Raw genomic sequence first — 21,424 nt, forward strand, 5'->3', positions numbered from 1 at the left:
ACCATCGCTATGACAGCTTGCCAGCCGAAGAACACGCCAGGCCCCCGCCGGCGCCGTTTTCCCGGACAGTTGATGTGCCCCAGGGCTCACAGCCCAAGAAAGAAAGGAGACGGAAAAAGAAGGAAGAAGAAAAAGGATGAGGAAGGAGGAGACACTTTGTAGCATCCTGCAGAGGAGTGATAGTCATAAGAGACTTCTCTGGACCAAAGCTGATCCCTGAGTCACTGGCTCTCAATCCCTGGAGTGGATCCAGGAAAGAGAGAGAAAGGATGAATGAATTGTACCCGTTGGGAACAAATACCCTGGAAAAGAAGAAGAATTGCTGGTTCCCATCTCAGATAACCTGCTGTAGGACACATCAATAAAATAGAAATAAAGAAATAAGGTCCATTTAGTAGTCTGCAGCAGACAGCGAGATTAAAACCTTCCCTCCTAAGGTCTCTGCCAATGCCAAGTGACTGCAAGAGTTGGCACCTGCCTTGGCTCACAGCAAAATTTCCTATCATTTGATGGACACTGGACACTTCGTTCCTGCATCAGTGCCACCCGTCGTACCCAAGGGGCGCAGGGTTGTGTTATGTACCCCTGACTTTGGGTTGGGAGTCTTGAACAGAGAGAGATGACTTGAGGAAAGATCATTTTGCTTTTAAAAAAGTGGGAGAGAGAAGGTATCGTCTGATCTCTGCTTTTGGATATGTGCGTGACAAATGCTAAAAATGTTTAAAACAGAGCAAGAAACAAAACGAATGAAGAGCACCATTCCTTGTATGTTAGCAAGAACCAAAAGACACAGAAAAACCATTTGACAGTCTTGCAAATCAAAGATATAGCCATGTTAGTCTGCAGAAACAGTTTGTAGAGGGATCTTGTAGCACCTTTGAGACTCACTGAAAGAAAGAAGTTGGCAGTATGAGCTTTCCTAGACTTCAGTCTATTTCCTCTAAATGCATCTGGGGAAGTGGACTTAAGTCTAGCAAAGCTCATGCTGCCAACTTCTTTCTTTCAGTGAGTCTCAAAGGTGCTACAAGATCTCTCTACATACAAACATTCATTCATTCATTCATTCATTCATTCTCTCTCTTTCTCTCTCTCTCACACACACACTTAGTAAAACTTGTAAAATTAATTTTGCACGTGTAAAATTAAAAACAATAAACACACATTTAAAGTTGAAAATAGTTATGATTGCAACACCTTTGTGACTAACTGAAAGAAACTGGCAGCATGAGCTTTCATAAACTAAAGTCTACTTCCTCAGGTGCATTGTTTTTGTCTTTCTGTTCTTATTTCACTGCCTCTGCTGTGTATCAATATTCCTGTTATTGTCTGATTTTTAGCTTTCTAATATTATAAGACTAGGATAAGGAAAGTATGGTTGGAGGGCAATGTGATCCTCCTCCCCCCATTTCTACAGCACAAAAAACCCATGGAGAGACCCCTCAAAGTGCCCAGATTTTTCTCCATTTATTTATTTACTTCAAACAATTTCTAGGTACATTTTAACCCTCAAAAATTGGCTCTGAACGCCCTGAGAAGGCCAAAATTGTTAGTAATTGGATGCGACGCTACTCAATTTGCAAGGAATTGCTATGATCAATCTCATTTCCCCATATTCCCCTTGCACACCTATTTCCAACCCCAAACCCTGAGCAAGTGGCTAAATGCAATCCTGCTGCTAGTTGTTGTTGTTATGCACCTTCAAGTCATTTGCAACTTATGGAGACCCTAAGGTGATCCTAATCTTGGCAAGATTTATTCCTAGGGCGTTTGCCACACACCCCTCCTCTGCAGCTGAGAGAGTGGCACTTGCCCAATAAGTTCCCACTGAATCCCAATTCAAATCCTGGTCTCCCAGAGTCCTAACCATGCACTCAGACCACTGCAGCCCGCCGGGTTGATGCTGTCAGTAATGCTTCGGTCAAGAAGAGCAATGCAAGCTGAACACGGCTTGGCTCGGCTCGGCTTGCCTCTCTCCGGGACTCTTCCCAGCCGGCATGGCTTTGCTGCTGTCTGCATCCAGACTGGCTAAAGATGAGGACGATTATAACCCAGGACATTTGTTGGGCACCTGGACGGTCAAGGCTCCTTTTCGCCAAACGTATTGTGTTTCCGAAGCATGCTTCACATCCTGCAACACATGCGTCAGCACCATCAAAACAGTAAGGTTTTGGGAATGCCACTCTGCTTAAGGTGCAAGAAAGGTAAATTTGGAGAGGATGGGGAATGTCTGTGTAAGCATTCCTAAATGTCTTAGCTGGATATAAGCATGATGCACACTTGTGATTATTTTTATTCCCAAAGAATAAAGAAGCAAATATTAATTTTCATTGGTTCTCCCCTGCCTCCTGCTTTTCTACATTGAAATGTCCAAGTTTTGTAGTCTCCAATAGTCCGGATTTTCAAAATACTGCGTCTAACTAGAAAACAGTTGGAGTGAAGGAGCGTCTGGTGCGTGTGTTTCACAGGGATGCTTTAAAAACCATGTACTTAACATTGCAAGGTTATTCTAAGAGCAATGGTTGAATCGGACATAGAGGCATAGAGTTTAATTTTTAACACAGTTGTAGAACTTTAAACACCTTCTGAACTAAAACACTTAATTTTTAAAACTGCAAATAAAAAATCACCAATGTTCAAGGGTGTTTTTATCATCATATTTCACTTATTCCTCCAACGTTTGCAAAATGCAAGGAGGAAAGAAACCTTGTACATTCTCTGCTGGTTAAATAAACAGAACCCTTTGTATGTTTCTTTTTTAAACTCATGTAAAAATTGGCTTTCCTACCCATTTCCTCCAGATGTCTACCAGTTCGGGGACTTCCAAAATAAACCATTAGTAAAAATATGTTCAAACAGGAGGAGAGGTTTTTTCTTCTTCCTATTCAAACTCAGTGCATCTCTTATTTCTACATGATTGACATCCATGTATAATTTTGACTTCGCAAGCCGTCTTTAAAAATCCTAACCACCAACTCAGCAATCTTTACCTGCCGAAAGAAAAGCCATCACAGTCTCTCAACGTATTTGTCTAAAAGCTTTCAAAGCATGTTGCAAACCTCTGGCTACAGCAGGTTGATCCTCTGGCAATGCTAGTTTTGTTCAAAACCCAAATGACAGCTGCAAAATTTCAACTGTATACAACAACAAGTCATTCGATCTGCGGCTTCTTCAGCCAAAGAGGACAAAAATAAAGGGTTGGGGAGGGAAGACGCTTGGTTCTGTCCAGACCAAAAGTCATCTTCTCTCCTGGCCACTCGCATGCGTCTAAGGATCTATATCTCTCCTGTGGCAGCTTCAACAGGAGAAGCAGAGAACGAGATAAGAGAGAGGAGAGATGGGGCTGAAAGGCGGGGTGCGGGGCTCTTCTGCTTTACTGGTCCCAACGTCGTTGCAAATAAAGACCATGTCAAGATTTAAACCATAATAATGGAAGAGCTATAAAAGGTCTTGGCCGTAATGTTTCCCTTTGCTATCCCCTTTCATAAAACGCTCTCTTTATGTCGTGTGCTTCGCAATAAGGCATGTAATGTTTCTGCAAACGAGCCTCCGATGAGAGGGAGGAAAAACTTGAACAGCGGTGCGTGCAAGAGAGTGTTGTGGCGCTCCTGAGATGGAAAAAGGGGGCTCTCCTTCACAGTTTTCCGAACGACAGACGCTGTGACTTCCCCCCCCTTCCTCCCAGACATAAAGAAAAACCCACACACCGCAATACACAAACACCTAACAGTCCCTGAAGAAAGACACAGCAAATGCAAGATGACAAAGAGGGAAGACAAGAGATGTTTGTTTTTCTTTGCTTCAATTCATCTTGGATAACAGTCTATAAAAATTGGCTAATTTTGTCGAAGGTCCAGAAGCCAAGCCCTATGAGGAACAGACTAAGGAGCTGCATATGTTCAGCCCAGAGGAAAAAAGGATTGAGAGGAGACATGATAATCATCTTTAAATATCCAAAGGGATGCCTTGCGGAAGATGCTGCAATTCCAAGACCTAATGGGTTCAAATTGCATGAAAAGAGATTGCAACTAAACAGGAGGAGGAAGGTTTTTGTTGTAAGAACTATTCAGCGGTGGAATAGACTCCATCGAAGAAGGATGGACTCTTGTTCTTTGGAGGTCTCCTTAACCTGAGGTTGGATAAGCATCTTTGAGGAGAGCTGTAAAGACCAGGTCAAGATTTAAACCATAAAGGGGTCTTGGTGTATTCCTGCATAGCAGGGGTTGTGCTACATGACACTTGCACCCCTTTCCAGTTCTAAGATCTATGATCCCATGTATCTAGGTAAAAACAGCAGGATCCCATGGGACAAGCTTGCTTGCTGTTGCTCCAGGGACTACAACAAGGATCAGTGGATTAAAACAAGAAAAGAGATTCCATTTAAACATTTCCACCATGTTAAGGCCCAGAAGCAGAGGAAAGGCCCTCCCTCCACTCCAACAGACACTGTCCTGGCATTGGAAGAAGAGAGGAACCGGCATTATCCACTGGACTTTATCTCCTCTCATGCTGCCATGTTGGCCAATAGTCTGGGATTCTGGGAGCTGAAGCCCAAAATCCCTTAAAGAGCACAGTTTGTGGAGGACTGTAGTACCTTTGAGACTAGCTGAAAGAAAGAAGTTGGTAGCATGAGCTTCCATAGATTTCAGCCTACCTTTTTTTGCACAGTGATTTTCCAGAATAACATGACTATACCTTCATATTCTACAGTATGTTTTCTTGCATGCATTTGACAGACGCATAAATACCAGACACACGTATCCCACATACATGGAGCACTACAACTTATAAGAGACAGCACATATTTTACAAAAGGCACAAGTGCATATATTTGTCCCACACACGTGAGATCTAGCATGGTGGTTTGAGCACTGGACTATGCTGGAGACCAGGATTTGGATCCCCACTTGGCTATGGAAACTCACAGGACAAGTCACAACCTCTCAGCCTCAGAGGAAGGCAAACGCAAACGCCCTCTAAACAAATCCTGCTAAGACTTGAACCCTGGTCTCTAGAGTCCTAGCCCAATGCGCACACCACACTGCACCATGTTGGCTATTTTTGGTGGACACTTCAAAATTCGACAGTACGTCTTGAACGGCTGCAGGCCGAAGCCTTTGTTAAGAATTATGAAGTTTGTTGACTCAGTGTTGCTTTTACCAGAAACTCAGTTGTGGGTTTTTTGGGCAATGTGGCCGTGCTCCAGAAGAGTAGCCCGAAAAACCCACCCAAAATTATGGATGCTGGCTGTGAAAGCCTTCGACTTCACATCAGTTAGGTGACTTTGGGCAATCCGATCTCTCTCGCACTCAGTGCACCCAAATCTGTAATACAGAGAGTAATACTGACTTGCATTGCCTGGTCTGTTGTACGAATAACAGCTAGATAATGCCTGCAGAATGCTCAGAATCATTGAAAGCGTTATCACAAAAGTTCCCCTATTTCTGTTATTATCATCACTTCCAGCCGTGTTTCTGTTATTGCCATTACTACTATTATTGCATATGTGTGTGTGTTTTTAATATCGCAACCACTAATGAAGTAGGCTCGGCTGAGCCACAGAAGTGTGTCCAAGGCAATTACCTGGGAAGGTTTATATGGCTGAGCATGGAATTAGCGAACGTCCGCAGGAGATCTCAATGCACTATACCCATTGTCCCAGACAGGCTCCCAGTAGGTAAGCAAATGGTCCGCTTCCTCAGTTCATCCAGTTTTTAGCAGCTTTGTTAAATATGTAAGCTGTTAATTCCATCAAAAACTGTACCTTTAGACGGCATTTGCCAGCATTCATCTCTCATTACGCCTGCCTCCTGAGCCCAGATTCTCCTGCTCTTTTCTGGCGATCGCTCCCTGTGCTTTTCCTTATGCGATCCTTCCTCTCTTCTTTTCCTTGCTTCCTCCAAAATGTAGCTCTCTAAGCCCTTTTAGGACAAGAATTATCCCTTACACAGATAGACACACTTTAGTGTTACATACGCTGCAGAAGCTTTATGATTAAAATAATAATTATTATATTAATATAGTAAATTATGAACAAACAATAGTATTGTTCTCTTGCTGTTTTACAAAGCAATAGTTTAAGAGAGGACTATACAGTCTGCTCTCAAGAGTGCAGAGGAGAGAGTAAAAGTAAACTAAGAGGGGGATTCATGGGGTCCTACAGGTGTTGGTGGACTGCAACTCCCAGCAGCTCTACCCAGCAAAGGCAAGGGCGAAGCATGCTGGGAGTTGCAGTCCAACAACATCTAGAGTACCACATGCCTCCATGTTCCCAGGATAAAGGGAAAGACTCTGAGGCAGGAGTTGAATAAAAGAGGACTGGACTCAAAGGCAAGAAGATATTTTAAGGATGCTACTAAGGACCTGGTTTGGTCCTCCTTGGAACTGTGGGTAGGTGCTGCCCTCTATAGAGCACAATTTGCATAGCAAGCAATACCTAGAACTTTGGCAAATAGAGATTTTATAGAGCTCAGGTGGATGAGCCAATCCTCATGCGCAGTTTCCCATGCATACAATGGGTTTTTTGTTTCCCTAGCTGTCTTTTTCATACATGGATGGATCCCAACGAAAGATACTGGTGACACATTACAACTAAAATGGGCATATCACACAAACGCACACTCTCATGTGGCCTAAACCCAGAACTCGCAATGAGGGTCCAAAACACACTGAAGAAACAATCCAGTTTGAGACCGCTTTACCTGCCCTGGCTCAATGCTAGGCGACTCTGGGAACTAGTTTTGCGAGACATTTCGCCTTCTCTGTCAGAGAGCTCTGGTGCCACAGCAAACTATAATTCCCAGGGTTTTCTAGCACTGAGCCAGGGTAGGTAAAGCAGTCTCAAACTGGATTATTTCTGCAGTGTGAGGCTATTCAGACAGACGGAGGCTTGATTCTCAGAACATGCTTTCTTCCTTGTTGTTGTTGTGCATGCGCAAGTCATTTCCGACTTATGGCAACCCTAGGTCAAACCTATCACCCGGGATTTTCTGAGACTGAGAGTGTGTGACTTGCCCAAAGTCACCTAGTGGGTTTCCATGGCAGAGCAAGGGATCAAACCCTGGTCTCCAGAATTGTTGTCCAATGCTCAAACTACTACATCAGAATACTCCTAGTGATATTATTTCTATATGGATCTTTTATTTATAGAATTCAGTGCTGCAAGATGTAGAGACAGGGCTTTGAAGGAGACCATAGGAAGTCAGTCTGTTTCTCCATCCAGCTTAGTATTGTCCAGCTTGACCAGAAGCAGGAGCACTCCAGAATTTCAGGCAGACAATACTGTGTCTACCTCTGGGCTCCACAGTTCAAGAAAGACATGGACAAGCCGGAAGGTGTCCAGAGAAGGTGACCAAAGGTCTGGAAATCAAGCCGCATAAGAAACAACTGAGGGAAGGGGTATGTCTAGCTTTGAGAAGAGAAGATTGAGACATGAAAGTCATCTTGAGTCATGTAGAAGATGGAGGAAGCTTGCTTTCTGGCACTCTGGGAATTAGAACACAAACCAATGGATTCAAATTACACGAAAAGAGATTCTACCTGAACATTAGGAAGAACTTTTTTACTGTTCAACAGTGGAGCAGGTGGTCTCAAATGGTGGTGGACCGTCCTTCTTTGGAGATCTCTGGAAACACACTGGACGGGCATCTTTCAGAAATGCTTCAGCTGTGCATTCCTACATGGCAGAGGGTTGGATGAGATGGCCCTTATGGTCCCTTCCAACTCTATGAATACAAATGTATAATGCAATGTAGGAACCTGTATGCTGAAGCATTTGCTCCTCCGACCGACTCCTTCCGGTCATAGCCCAGATACCTGACCACTGCAGATGTCAGCCCTATGTACCTTTGCAAGGTAAGAGAGGTGGGCACAAATTATGTTCAATTAAAATGTCTCATTGGGAGATGCAGGGGATTTCAAGGAAATGCTGCTATTGATCTTAAGCAGGGCGACTTAAGCAGAGCTGACAGTTCCCCTTTAAACATGCTCTCTCGGTAAGTACATTTGCATCTGTGGACAGCGTGCGCATATGTATTTGTCCAGATCAACACATTAAAAGGAATCGACAGATTAAAAGAGTGCATTTTGCATGAACCACAAAGGGATGGAAAAAAAGGAAGAAAGCAAAAGCCACTCAGTGAACAGAGTCAGCAGTAAAGAGGGGGGGAACCAAGCAAAAATACAAATAAAAAAATGATTCGACCCAGATCTCACCAAGAGGTCAAGCATAACAGAAAACGATTTGACAAATTAATGCGTTCTCCCAGCATCAGCTGAACAGACAGAAAAACCACCTTGTATTGTTTGAGTAGTGGGTGGTCAATGCAAGCTAAAGGAGACTTTAGGGTGGCCTTCAGAGGGCCTGGAGTCAGTGCGCCAAACCTTCGACTCCGACTCCTCTATATTCCTACTGTCCGATTTATGACTCCTTCATAAATTACAAATGTATATTCGTAATAACAAATTTACTGTAGTAAAACCGGTGAACAAGGCATTCCATCTCTGCTACATGACTCAACAGACTACTCAGACTAATGGGACATAACATATATTAAGTATAACATTAGGCTTTTACCATACGTTGTGGCAGTATTATAAGTTTTGATTTTGAAATTGGGGTTGGTACATTTCTACTGACTCCAACTCCGACTAAAATTGCTTCCGACTGACTCCACAACCCTGCTGGAAACCCCATCCCCATCATCATCATCATCATCATCATCATCATCATCATCATCATCATCATCATCATCAAATTATTATCATTACCATCATCATCAAAATTTTCCTAATCCGCACTGTCACAGACATGTTTGTATATTTGAAGATTGGAAAGATTACCCTTTATATAGACTGAACAAGATGTCAAAACATCCCGTATTCGGGGGTGTGGGTTCTTCATAAAGACACAAATCTGCGCGTCATGTAATTTACAAACACGGACATGCTACTTTTACAGGGAAATCCATGGCTATGTTAACTGACATCCATACTTTCATACGCAAACATATTCTTAGCTACCTTCCTGACTGCCAACTCTGCATGTCATGAATTTCGACTGTCGCTTATTGCTGCTTTGAAAAGCTGGCAACCCTAGTGAGCCAGGATGCCAAAAATATTCAGTGCCAACACTAATAGTAGCGAATGAGGAGAAGGGTAAACAGGAACCTCAAAAACCATGGAAGGCATGTGCTTCTCACCCCTATATAGGCTGAGGAAGAGTCCTAAGGAACTCAAAAGCTTGCACACTCTTTTAGAGTCTTTTGGTTAAAGGTACTGTCTAAATGTAAATCTTTTATTTCATTGGGGGGCAGACATCTTAGGCTAGTACAGCCTTTCTGAAATAGTGGGGCGGGCCCCCCAGGGGGGGCGCGAGGTTCCGTAAAGGGGGGCGCGAGGCTCTGTTATGCAGAGGTGTACTTATAACAATTTTATAGACAAATGATACTATTTACAGTCACGCGGGGGGGGGCGCAAAATGTTTTCTTCTTCCTAGGGGGGGGCATGACAGAAAATAATTGAGAAGCACTGGGCTAGTAAGTGTTCTTATGTGACTTACGCATTGCACATGCTATACTTACTCAATATGTTCCTGCGGCTGTGTATGCACCCTTGAAAGCCAATATTCAATCATATGGTTATAGAATTGGAAGGGATCTTCAGAGTTCATCTACTCAGTGCAGAATCCAAAATTACTGGTATTCTCATGATGAATGGTTTGGGAAACCTCTATAATGATAACCCCAATGCACCAGATGCTTTCCATTCCAGTTACTGCTGTCAGGTGAGCAGCTGGGGATCTATTTATTTTGGGGGCCTAATAGACGTTCCTCTTGTACGTACAATGGGTCCCTGGTATCCACCCGTGTTTGGTTCCAAGGCCCCCTGGGGATCCCAAAATCCGTGGATGCTCAAGTCCCATTATATACAAAGGCATAGTAAAATGGTGTCCCTTAGATAAAATGGCAAAATCAAGGTTTGCTTTTTGGAATACATTTGGGGGGGGGGGGTATTTTCAAGCCGCAGATTATTGAATCCATGGATTTGGCATGGCCAACCACACTGAAAACATAATAATGCACTTATGCATTCCAGGTTCAAGTTATGAAATGCTAATTTTCACTTTAGATAAGCAAGAGGAGAAAATAAGCAAGAGGAATAGAAACTGCGGTGCGCCAGATTGAAACAAACGCGACAGACCTGTTCCTTTTTCTTTCTCCTTTGCTGGCTTCACTCATATTGGTCTGGGTTATTTCTGAATGGATGAGAGACAGAGAGAGATGTTGAATGATTCTTTAAATGACTATCTATCCAGGGTTTTAAGGCGGGGGGGGGGATTTCCCAGACAGAAGGAGTCAGCCATCAACTAACCCACAGCCCCCAGTGAAACATTAGTCAGGATAATTTAGCACTGTCAGCCAGAGAGAGAGGGACGGAGACGCTATCAGCTCAATGACCTCTTGCTCAGGCAGTAACCCTAATGGGGTTATAATGTTCCATGTTTGTTTGGGCAGTTCCTGTGGGTTTTAAATGTGGGGAAAATTCCACTGCCTTAGCAGAGAAGAGTAGTATTCCCTCCTCCTTTTTGCGTTTCCACTTGTTCTTTCTCTCGGGGCAAAATTGCACGCTAATGCAGGGGCTCCCAACTTCTTGTCTCATCTTCTGTGGCTTGTGGAAGGATCCTGTAACCCTTTCGCTACCCACTAATTCTCCCTTGCCTTTGTTCTACTAAAGTCTTCTCCACCTATTTCTGACTAACCCCCCCTCCCCAATTCCGGATACCCTTCCAGACAGTTTGGAGAGCAGTGAGTCTCCTTTCTTGGAGGTCTTTAAACAGAGGCTGGATGGCCATCTGTCAGGGATGCTTGGGTTGTGATTTCCTGCATGGCACAGGGTTGGACTGGATGGCCCCTGGGGTCTCTTCCAACCCTATGATTCTATGTCCCAGAATCCTGCAGGCAACAATTTCCAAACTTGGCCCACCAAGGAGGAGTACAATATGAGAGGCACAAGCACCCTGGTTCACGGATCCACCCTGCAAGGGTCCCATCCAGACTACACAAAAGGCTGTATCTCTCCATAAGAGCCTGCTCACATTTTGAGATCTTCATGCCCTCTTTCCTTCTACTCTATCTCCTCTGAAATTTCTTTAGCAGCATCAGCATTGGGGAATAGTGAAGGAAGGTTGGAGAAACACAGGCTTTTGGAGTAAGTTTGCAACACCCTGCCAATTTTCACTTGTTTCAGCAAAAAGTACAAGCAGAGCCCTGACTTAAAATGAAGGAGCAAGAAATGTTAATTATTCTGCCTCTTTAAACTCAGAGAAAGCAGTTTTCTCTTCTTAGCTGTCAGGGTTTGCTTTTTGTATGAACGCTTTGTTTTGCTGGGCACCTCCAGCTAAGAGAAAGAAACCATGTCCAGATTCTGGAAGTGCTTGGATGACAGAGGTAAGAATGAAGAGCAAACGTAAAGGAGAGCAGAGAAGGGAATGCAGCCAAGGCAGGGGACGCAGCGGCCATGTCCCCAAGCATATGGACTCAAGGAGACATCGGTCCCATGCCAACAATGACAAACGCGGTTGTAAACGGCATCCGAGCGAGATGCTGACACTCAGGGAATGCAAGGTTACGCTGCCCATTGCCGAGCGCCGAGGCAAATTTTAATGGGCCAAAACTGACAGCAGGGAAATGAGAGGCCAAAATTAAAAATAATAATAATAATAATAGATTACAGCTCCCCTCTCGCCGCCTCAGTCCATTTGCTGCAGTGGACAAGAGGCGCTGTCTCCTTTAGCAAAGATGGTTATTTCCATCACTGAGGTTACTCCAAGGTTGGAAGGGGTGGCTGACGGTGAACTACAGTCACAATTTAGCGTAGGGTTCTTCTTTTATTTTGGTTAGTTTAATAAAGGTCTGTGATCCAAGTTTCTAGACCTCATGGTCAGTGATACAAGTGTGATAAGATGAATGCAATGACTGCAAAAGACGGGAGCTGAAGGAGGGCATGCCAAGGGCTTTGGGTACCCCAAGAAAGAAGTTGTGCCTCATAGTCCCACTTCCCTCAAAGTCCTGTTACTGATAATATGCTTTAAGAGGTTCCCCTAGCTGTTGTGGCTAATCAATATCGACAAACCTTCCTTGATTCGTTGTCATTTTTAAAAGAAAGCAAGGAGAGAAAGCAAAACCAAGACACTTACAAACTAGCAGCCACTGAACTGGGCTTTGCATGCCCAAAACTGTTGCCCCAGAGCTTTCTCCTGCAGAGAAATGCATGCAACTAATCTGAGTGCTGCATGCCTGAAACTGCTGCACAGGGACCTACTTTGAAGAGGCTGTGCTTTGCGTGTCTGAAATTGCTGAAGAGGGGCTTATTCCTGTACAGAAATGCATGCAACTAGTGCTACATGCCTGAAACTGTTGCACAGGGACTTACTCTGAAGAGGCCTATTGAGAACTGAGCTTTGCTTTGCATGCCTGAAACAGCTGAATAGGAGTTACTACTGAACAGAAATGCATCAAGTTGAACTTGACATGCCTGAAACTGATGCACTGTGGCTTACCTCTGCAGAGAAATGCATAGACCTGAGCTGTGCTTTGTATGCTTTGTATGCACTGGGTGGAAATGTCCCCTGGTAAGATTTATATCTTACTTTGCTTTAGCTTTGTCATCTCCCTTTCACCTCACCTACTAGTGGCACATGATTCCAAAATCCCCTTCTTAAATTGGTATTTGACCCCATGGATTTGTAAAAAACCCCACTAATCATCCTGTCCCTATCCTACAGCGACTACAACGATAAAACACCACAACTCCAGAGTGAGTCAGGAGGCAACCAGGGAGTTAAAGTGCCGATTTGCTAAAGGTCTCTGCAGATGCTCCGCTGGAAGTGCTGAGGACACCTAAGCAGAAATGGAGAGACTACTGGAGAGTAAGCAAAAAAATTAATTAAAAAGGAAGGGGAAAAAGGAGCCCCCCGCCCAAAGGAGCGCCACAATCCCCCCAATCTGCATGGCTGTTCGCCATCAAGAGATCAGATTATATGTCAGGGACACTGTTTCTTCGCTCCGTGGCGCGCTCCCCCCTCCCTGCTCCTGCCAATGAATTATTTTTTATTTTATATCTATGTCTATATATAGATATATAGCTGCTATGCGTTCCTCTTTCCTCTGAGCAATTATGCAGCAGTATATAAAGAGCAGGGGAGATGATGTTAATTAAACAGAAGGTAATTTCTGTCAGCCTGTAAGGTGGGGGGCAAGGAGGGCTGGGGGGCGGGAGATGAGCGGGGCGATGGGGGGGAGAAGGAACCAAGCCCTTGCTCCCGGGGGACGAGGCCAAGGAACCTCGCTGCAAAAACCCCAGGGATTAGCATCAGTAGGAAAATGGCTAATTTAATACAAATATGTTAAAAGTTTTAAAAACTGCCGCTGAGCGCACCGCTTGAAGACAGCCATTTTGGTGTGGGATGATGAGAGCTGTGGCCCAAGAAGCTTGGAGGGTACCAGATTTGAGAACACACGCACCGTGACAATGGATACATGTGGGCAGAAGCTGTGTAAAAGAGGAAAGAGATGCCCTGGAGAAAGCTTTAGAAGCCACTGCTCTGGCCCCAGGAACTTGCCTGAGACTGTAGTTACAAAGCCACTACATTCCTTGCAAATGACACCCATGAAGGCCTCTCACCTACACCCAGAAGATGGGAGCCACAGCAAGGCCAAGACCGATGTTGCTTCCAACTAGGAGGACTGACACTCAGTGACACGGGTGAGGTGGTGTCACCAAGGGCAGGATGTGAATTCAGGGACCACGATGGGTGCGAGGAACCTCTAGCACTCCAGATGCTTTGGACCACAAGCCCTGGCTATGGGCCATTTTGGTTGTGGCTTCTGGGAGCTGAAGTACAAAACACCTAGAGAGAGGTTCCCCACCTTGGCAGACCTGAAGGGTGTCTGTGAGTGCATCCCTTAACTTTCTCCTATACAAGTAACACGTTGCATTTATTTCTGTGGGGAAACGTGTTGTACGAGGGGCTGTTTTAGGAGAGAGGAAAACAAAACATATCTTCCACCTTGACACTAAGCAGCCCATCTTTCACCGCACCCAGGACATGAACAGAGGACAATACAGCTCAGGGACACAGAGGCACTGATGTAAAGGTAACGTTTGAAATGCAGGAGTGGTCCTTACAGCCACGTTCCTGAAGACAATCCAAACAAGATGGCAGATTCGTTGATCCGTATCAGCTAACCATGCTCAGCAGGTTGCACCTCCATCAGGGACAGGCATTTTGTAAAGCCACAGATGTTCAATAACAAGTAACTTCAAAACAGTTTACACAACAGAGAGAGATCACAACAACAAATAGGAAATCCACTCTCCCTGCTTTCCCCAGGTATTGTGAGGAGTGTAGGTAAACTCAGAAGAAACAGGGAAGCCTAATGGGAAAGGTGGGTGATATAATCCCTGATTTTAAAAAATCCCAATGCTCTGACTCTGTGAACTCTGACTCTTACCACGATGCTGAACAGAGGAGGTGGGTAACATACCTCCAGATGCACAGGAGCAGAAGGTTTGACTCAAGCCATAGAGCCACACTACAACCCATCCTCTCCAATGCTTGTAGGAAATATAAGCACTTTCGTCTGTGTCTGTTAACTAGTCATTTTAATGTACTGAATCAATTCTGCATTTTTCAACAGGTGGAAGAGTCCGAAAGCATGAAGAGACTAGCTTGCAGAGATAGTGCAGAGGCTCAAGTACTGCAAGATGAGACTAAATTACTATCTCAATTCCCTCCCCACCTTCAACAGCATTTTGATCAATGTATCGGGACACTTTGTTAATAAGCACTGATCATGAAAACACACAGCACACATCTCAAAATGAAAAATCTCTGCTCTTCAAGGAGCAGAGGTCCAACATGACCCTCAAATCACACACAGAAAGATTATAGCAGGAGACAGGGAGAGGGTCATAGCTAACAAGTCATGTTCAGAGAATGATGTGAGCCTGAGCGCTTGCTCCTCAGAAGGAGTGACCAAACCGAGGCAGCAAGAAAGAAGAAAACCTCCATAACTCAAATCTATGCAGAAGGGAAGGGGTGGTTTCTCACCCCAAGGAATGAACTCACCAAAGCTTCTCGGGACGCTCCAGTCTCATTTCCAGGAGGAGAGCCAGTCTGTAAGAAGCAAAAAAGACAAGGTTAGAGTGCCACCCAATGGTAATCTCTGAGCAAGCATGACTGCGGGAACCACACAGCGGCAAAGCTCACCTGCTGAACATGCAAAACACCCCAGGTTTCGTTCCTGAGAAATCCATTAAAAGGCATAGTAACAGTGGTGTAGTGGACCCTGGCCTTACAAGGTTAAAGAACTGGGATTCTTTTACTAATAGGAATAGTGGCATTACCTGCTCCCCTGTTCAAGGGAGAATCCCTAAACTGCAAATCCCAGGATCCCATAGGATGGGACCATGGCGATTAAAGTGGAATAAATGGTGCTATAATTCTGTAACATGAATAGGCCCCAGGTCTTGCAGCACTTTTATCCCTAGAGAATTTCTACCTGAGACCTGGAAAGTGGCTAATACAAGAGCCTGATCTGCCAAAATGGAGTTGCCCCATGCCCAGAATTTCAACACACTGCAATGCAAAGATAACACTATTCAATTGCCTAATGGCAATTGACTGAGATCAGGACAACTCTGTGGCTTTGTATGACCCCCTCTATTGCACAGAAATTTATTCTGGGCTACTCAACAAAGCTAACTCGGTGTTTATGTCGGGGCCAGCATCTTCACTAATCATAATTAGCCCAAACTACAGTTTCTGAAACCACTTCCAGCTGTGGCTTCCAACTGTGGTTCGACAGTGAACAAAAATGCCAAAGTGATGCTAACTATCATCCGGAGGAAGCAATGCCTATCCTAGAAAGAAGAGCAAAAGGGAATAATGGGAAAGGGAAAGGATGTGGGGAGGGACTGCAAGTCAGTGGCAGAGCAACTGAATGAGCTGGGTGCCTTGGAGAAAAGAAGACTGAGGGTGAAATGACAGCCAGCTTTAAATATATGAGATGCCATGGGGGAGAATGGTTTTCTGCTGCTGCAGACTTGGAACACAAGTCTGAAATATGAATTACAAGAAAAGAGATTCCACCTAAGCATTAGAAAGAACTTCTTTACTGTAATTACTGTAAAATGGTGAAAGGTCTGGAAACCATGCTTTATGAGGAGAGACTTAGGGAGCTGGGGATGTTTAGCCTGGAGAAGAGAAGGTTAAGAGGTGATAGGATAGCCCTGTTTAAATATTTGAAGGGATGTCATATTGAGGATGGAGCAAACTTGTTTTCTGCTGTTCCAGAGAATAGGACATGGAGCCATGGATGTAAGCTACAGGAAAAGAGATTCCAGCTCAACATTAGGAAGAACGTCCTGACAGTAAGAGCTGTTTGACACACTCCCTTGGAAGGTGATGGATTCTCCTTCTTTGGAGGTCTTTAAGCAAAGGCTAGATGGCCATCTGTTGGGGATGCTTTGATGGTGAGTTCCTGCATGGCTGAACAGGGTTGGACTGGATGGCCCTTGGGGTGTCTTCCAATTCTAGGATTCTATGAATCGTCACCTGTAAGCATTATAAGGAGAAATGTCTCTGAAAATGGATGCCAGTGCCTGTGAGTTTGAGTGTGGTTTATCCTAATGACTGGCGCTCAGCCTTGTTTTTAAAAAATGTCCTCCGCTACCTGTTTGCCCTCCCAGCCTAGGCTTGGCTACCGGCTCCTTCTATACATGTACATGAGATTCCTTTGACTGCCAGACAGGCAAGCAGACCAGTGAAAACTCAATTTGCTCGGGAGAGCGGTCAACTCCATCATTTATTGGCTCTTTCCATTCTGCATCCCATCTCTCCTCCGATGGTGATGCTACTTGCTTGGCACGGGAGCTCAGAAAGAATATACAAAGATTGCAAAGTACTCCTGAAAGATACCCATCCAACCTCTGCTTAAAGGCCTCCAAAGATGGAGAGGAGACCTCTCTTCGAGGCAGTCTATTCCACTGCAGAACAGCAATAACAGTAAAGAACTTCTTATGCATAGAACATGAATTCCACAGAGTGTCATGCTCACCAACCCTGCGTAGACAGTTTACTCTGTGCTTACAACGTATATACACTAAGAAGCCCACAACTGCACAGCAGCATGCATGCACACTTAAAAGACTGAACCCAAACTTCTTGTTGAACTGCTAAACTTTGGGAATCAAACACCAATGCCCAAATAGCCTTTTCTTTTTCCTCCTCCTCCCCAACTCCTTTTCCTTTTGTGTCATGCCTTTGTGACTGGAAGCTGAGGACAGAGATGGTCTAGTTTCTAGTCTCTGCAAACCAGAGTCCTAATTCAACATCCAAACCACCGCATCATGCTTACTCTCGACTGTTCACTTTTAAAGGGTTGCCATAAGTCGGAATCAACTTGACGACACATCGCAATGAAATAATAAACACATTTAGTAGGATGGGTCATTTGCGACCATATCCTTTTGCATATCTTTAATGCTTCTCCTACATACATACCCTTTTCTCTCTCTGTGTAGGGAAGGTTTCCTATGTAGCGAGCCCTAACTTCTCTGCTGTCTTTATCTTTCTCAGAAACCACATTTTCCTTCTTTTTTTCCAAAGCTTTATTGAATTTTACATAAACGTAGAGATATTTTAAAAACCGTCTGGCTCCTTAGGGACCCTTCTCTGAACGATTCCCCCAATTAGAACTTCATTTGGCTATTATGTCGGATATTGAACCACATCAATCCGTTAAGATGAAGGGCTCAGGGAGACGGATGTCTACGGAAGTCGACCAAGAAATGGGTCTTTAATTTAAAAAGAAAAAAGCCTACATACTTAAGATAAAGATGGAGCCCTTCTTCATACTATCTATCAGCCTCTTGACATCTTTAAATTCAAACAGAGAAACACACACACAAAAAACTATACTTCTAGACCTTCATGGCTCCAAAACAGAGCATGAAAGACTATTGTAAAACAAAGTAATTGACTAGAGGCTGGAATACTAGTCTCCTAGCTGTTCCTTACGGATGTTGGGTTGTCTTCTGGTGTCAAAGGACAGAGCCACCGAACCTGTTCGGGGACCTACTGACATGTATGGTGGAAGAAACTATCTTGCTGCCAGTGACGAAACAGGGTTCACTGACTGGTTCTGCTGGTTTCCATACCCAGAAGTAGCAGGGGCCTCCATCTTGTCTGTTGCCTCAGGCAGCAAAATGGTAGCCACTCTCAGGCAGCATCTCTCAGCTCTGCTCTCAACATACTTCTGGATAGAGATGCCAGGAAGCGAACCTGGGACCTGTAGCATGCAAAGCATGTCCTTCATCACTGAACTATGGGTCTCTCTTAAGAGGTGTACAAAGACACATGGGTTTTATACACCTTTTCAAAGGGGACAGGAAGAAGGAGCAGTACACTCATCCCTCCATATTTGCGGCTTTGATATTTGCAGCTTTGATTATTCAAGGATTTGATTAATAGGTTCTCTCTAGGAATATCTAGGTCCTCAAGTGCAACTCTATGGTCAACTTTAACTAAAGGTTGGACTGAAAGACCTAGAGATTCCTAGAGAGGATACTCTACTAGGCATTTGGAGCTCCTCCAGCGCAACTCTATGGCCAGTGTCTGTCGGACATTGACCACAGAGTTGCACTGAAGGACCTAGAGATTCCTAGAGAGGTGTCCTTTCAAGTAAAAACTTTGTGTTGTTATCATTTGTGGTTTTTCCATATTCACGGGGGTCTTGTGCCCCTAACTCTAGAGCATATGGAGGTATAAGTGTATTCATATTTGGTGGGATAGGCCACTTTGTATCTGCACCACTGATGGCCACATGTAGTGGGAACTGATAGATGATCTTCTCTGCTTCAACTCTCAAACTGAGGGAGTGGTCCACTTTTGGCTACCTTTCTGCAGGCAGGGAAAGACATTTTCACTCAGTCAAGAAAGCCAGGTCTACTGCAGATAACAAGTTGGACATTATCTGTGTTTGTCAATGTTTTGTCTTTCAATTACATTTTTAAGCGTTGTGTTTACATTCTGTTTTAATCAAGTGGTTGTTCTGAAATTTGCTATTTATTATTTTCAGTTGCCTTCAACACCTTTCCAATGAAGAGGCAAGGCATAAATTAAAGGGAAAGAAAAGAATGACGCACATGTGCATGCATGCGCACGCACACACACACCCCAGCTCACAAAAAGATACGGGAATGAGCAATATGGATTCCCCCAAATACCAAAGGGATTCAGCCTCAGGGATAGTTTGAGGCCCACATCTTCTTGCAAACAAGAACATCTCAGTTCAAGGTGGTAGCAATAACCAACCAGTTAGCTATTTCTCCTTGACCCTGAGCTACTGTATATATTCATGTATAAGTCTAGAAATCTTAGTCAAAAAAGTGCCCCCAAAAACCTGAGTCGACTTATCCACGGGTCAACCATCCCCTGGAGAAAAGCAGGAGAGTAATCCGTCCTGGAAGCACTGACTTCCCTCTATTCTCCCATCAATCCAGCTTTTAATATGAGCACAGTGATGCCTCCTGGAAGTTCTTTGGCATCGTTTTCCTTTGCTTCATCCTTTACATCCTCTGATACACGGCCCTAAATTTTACCCTCGACTTATCCACGAATCATACCAAAATCCATTAGTTATGGCTCCAAAACCTGCCCTTGAGGTCGACGTATAGTCAGATACATACAGGTTGTTTTGAAAAGAGAGGAGATGAAAGAGCAGTTTTGGGGCCAAAGGAACTCGCCTCTTCTCATAGATAAGCATCAAAGGCTACAAATCATTTCCTCATGACTTCTGAATGGAGAAACAAAGTTCATTCAACTGACACCTTTTACTATGGATCAGAGAGCACCCTTATCTTTTCCCGCTAAAGACATAGAACAACATAGATTTCTTCCTATCCTCTTTCTTTCATGGGAAGAACATGCGTTCGAGCTTCTCTTTCGCCTACTTCCTTTTTAACACTGGAAATTAAACATCCCTACATAGATACATATTATATTCCTATTTCTTTTTTAAATGGAAGAGTTGGAAGTTCAGGAAAACCTGGTGTATGCACATTTACACATACAAACACACAAGGCCTTTCATGACACACAATTATAGCTCTATGATATGCGTCTGGCTGCTTCCTATGGAGTCCATGAGTTTGTAGTGTGATGAGGTACTATAGGTCTCAAACTTCCCCTTCCTACAATACAAATATTGGGATCCCACAAGATGTTTCCATGACAGTTCAAGTTGACTCACGGTTCTGGAATTGTGAAGTGCGAAAGGGCCCTGCAAACACACAATGTACCACAAAAATTGGGAACGAAAGGGGCTCGCAGTTTTAAACTAATGCCATGAAAAACGTGTAACAGATAAGGAAAGCGTTAGAACAACATTCAACAAAAACATTCGCAATATGAAAAACAGTAAGGGATTTTAAAAAACACAGTTTAAAAGACTGAGAAAGGAAAGTTTGGAAAGCATCTGACTGAAGGAGCCTGTATATAATTGATATATACATATATCTATTGATATATAATTGATATATATTTATATATATCTATATATAGATATAGATATAGATATAATTGATACATACATATATTTATTGATATATATGATATACATATATTTATTGATATAGATATATACATATAATTGATATATACATATATTAATTGATATATATATAATTCATATATACATATATTTGATATATATGATATACACATATTAATTGATATGTATAATTGATATATACATATATTTATTGATATGTATATATAACTGATATATACATATATTTATTGATATAGATATAGATATATAACTGATATATACATATATTTATTGATATAGATATAGATATATAACTGATATATACATATATTTATTGATATAGATATAGATATATAACTGATATATATAGATATGTACATGATATATACATAATTGATATACAAATATAGGATGGATAGATGATAGATATATTGATGTATACTATGGATTCCTATTCTGTTTGCACACCCCAAAAACTGGGGCTGAAAGGGGCTCCCAGTCGTAAAAGGGTGCCCTTCAAGAAGGAGTCCTTCACCTGTAATAGGAAAACCCAGTACCTTGAAAGGCAGTGTCAAAGGCTGGGAAAGGGGAGCTTCTCTGGGGAGCCAAGGGGGAGCCCCCCAGCTGTCCCTGCCCTGGCCCTTGAAGGGGACCCCATTCCCCCAGGAAAAGGGGGCAGAGGACCCCCCTGAGACCCCAAGGCAAGGCCCCTTCTTCTCACCTGCTGCTGCCCAGGTTGCTCTGCCTGCTCAGAGGAGGCCATCTTGCCAGGCCAGGATAATCCACCGCCGAGGCATCGATCGAGGAGGAGG

The 21,424-nt window shown here is 43.6% G+C and overlaps 1 protein-coding gene across 1 annotated transcript in view; it reads right to left on the reverse strand.

Moving 5' to 3' along the window:
• Positions 1–21,418, reverse strand: part of PEX14 (peroxisomal biogenesis factor 14) — a 95,837-nt gene extending 74,419 nt beyond the window's left edge. The window contains exons 1-2 of the mRNA XM_089534173.1: positions 21,334–21,418; positions 15,128–15,175 (exon numbers count right to left, since the gene is read on the reverse strand). Coding sequence (XP_089390299.1) covers positions 15,128–15,175; positions 21,334–21,375 — 90 coding nt within the window. The 5' untranslated portion in view covers positions 21,376–21,418. The remainder of the gene's footprint in view (positions 1–15,127; positions 15,176–21,333) is intronic.
• Between the last annotated feature and the right edge of the window lie 6 nt (positions 21,419–21,424).

Source organism: Sceloporus occidentalis, unplaced genomic scaffold (genome assembly GCF_023333645.1).
Source record: "Sceloporus occidentalis isolate IW3139 unplaced genomic scaffold, rSceOcc1.0.p SCAF_8, whole genome shotgun sequence".
Taxonomy (NCBI): Eukaryota; Metazoa; Chordata; class Lepidosauria; order Squamata; family Phrynosomatidae; genus Sceloporus; species Sceloporus occidentalis.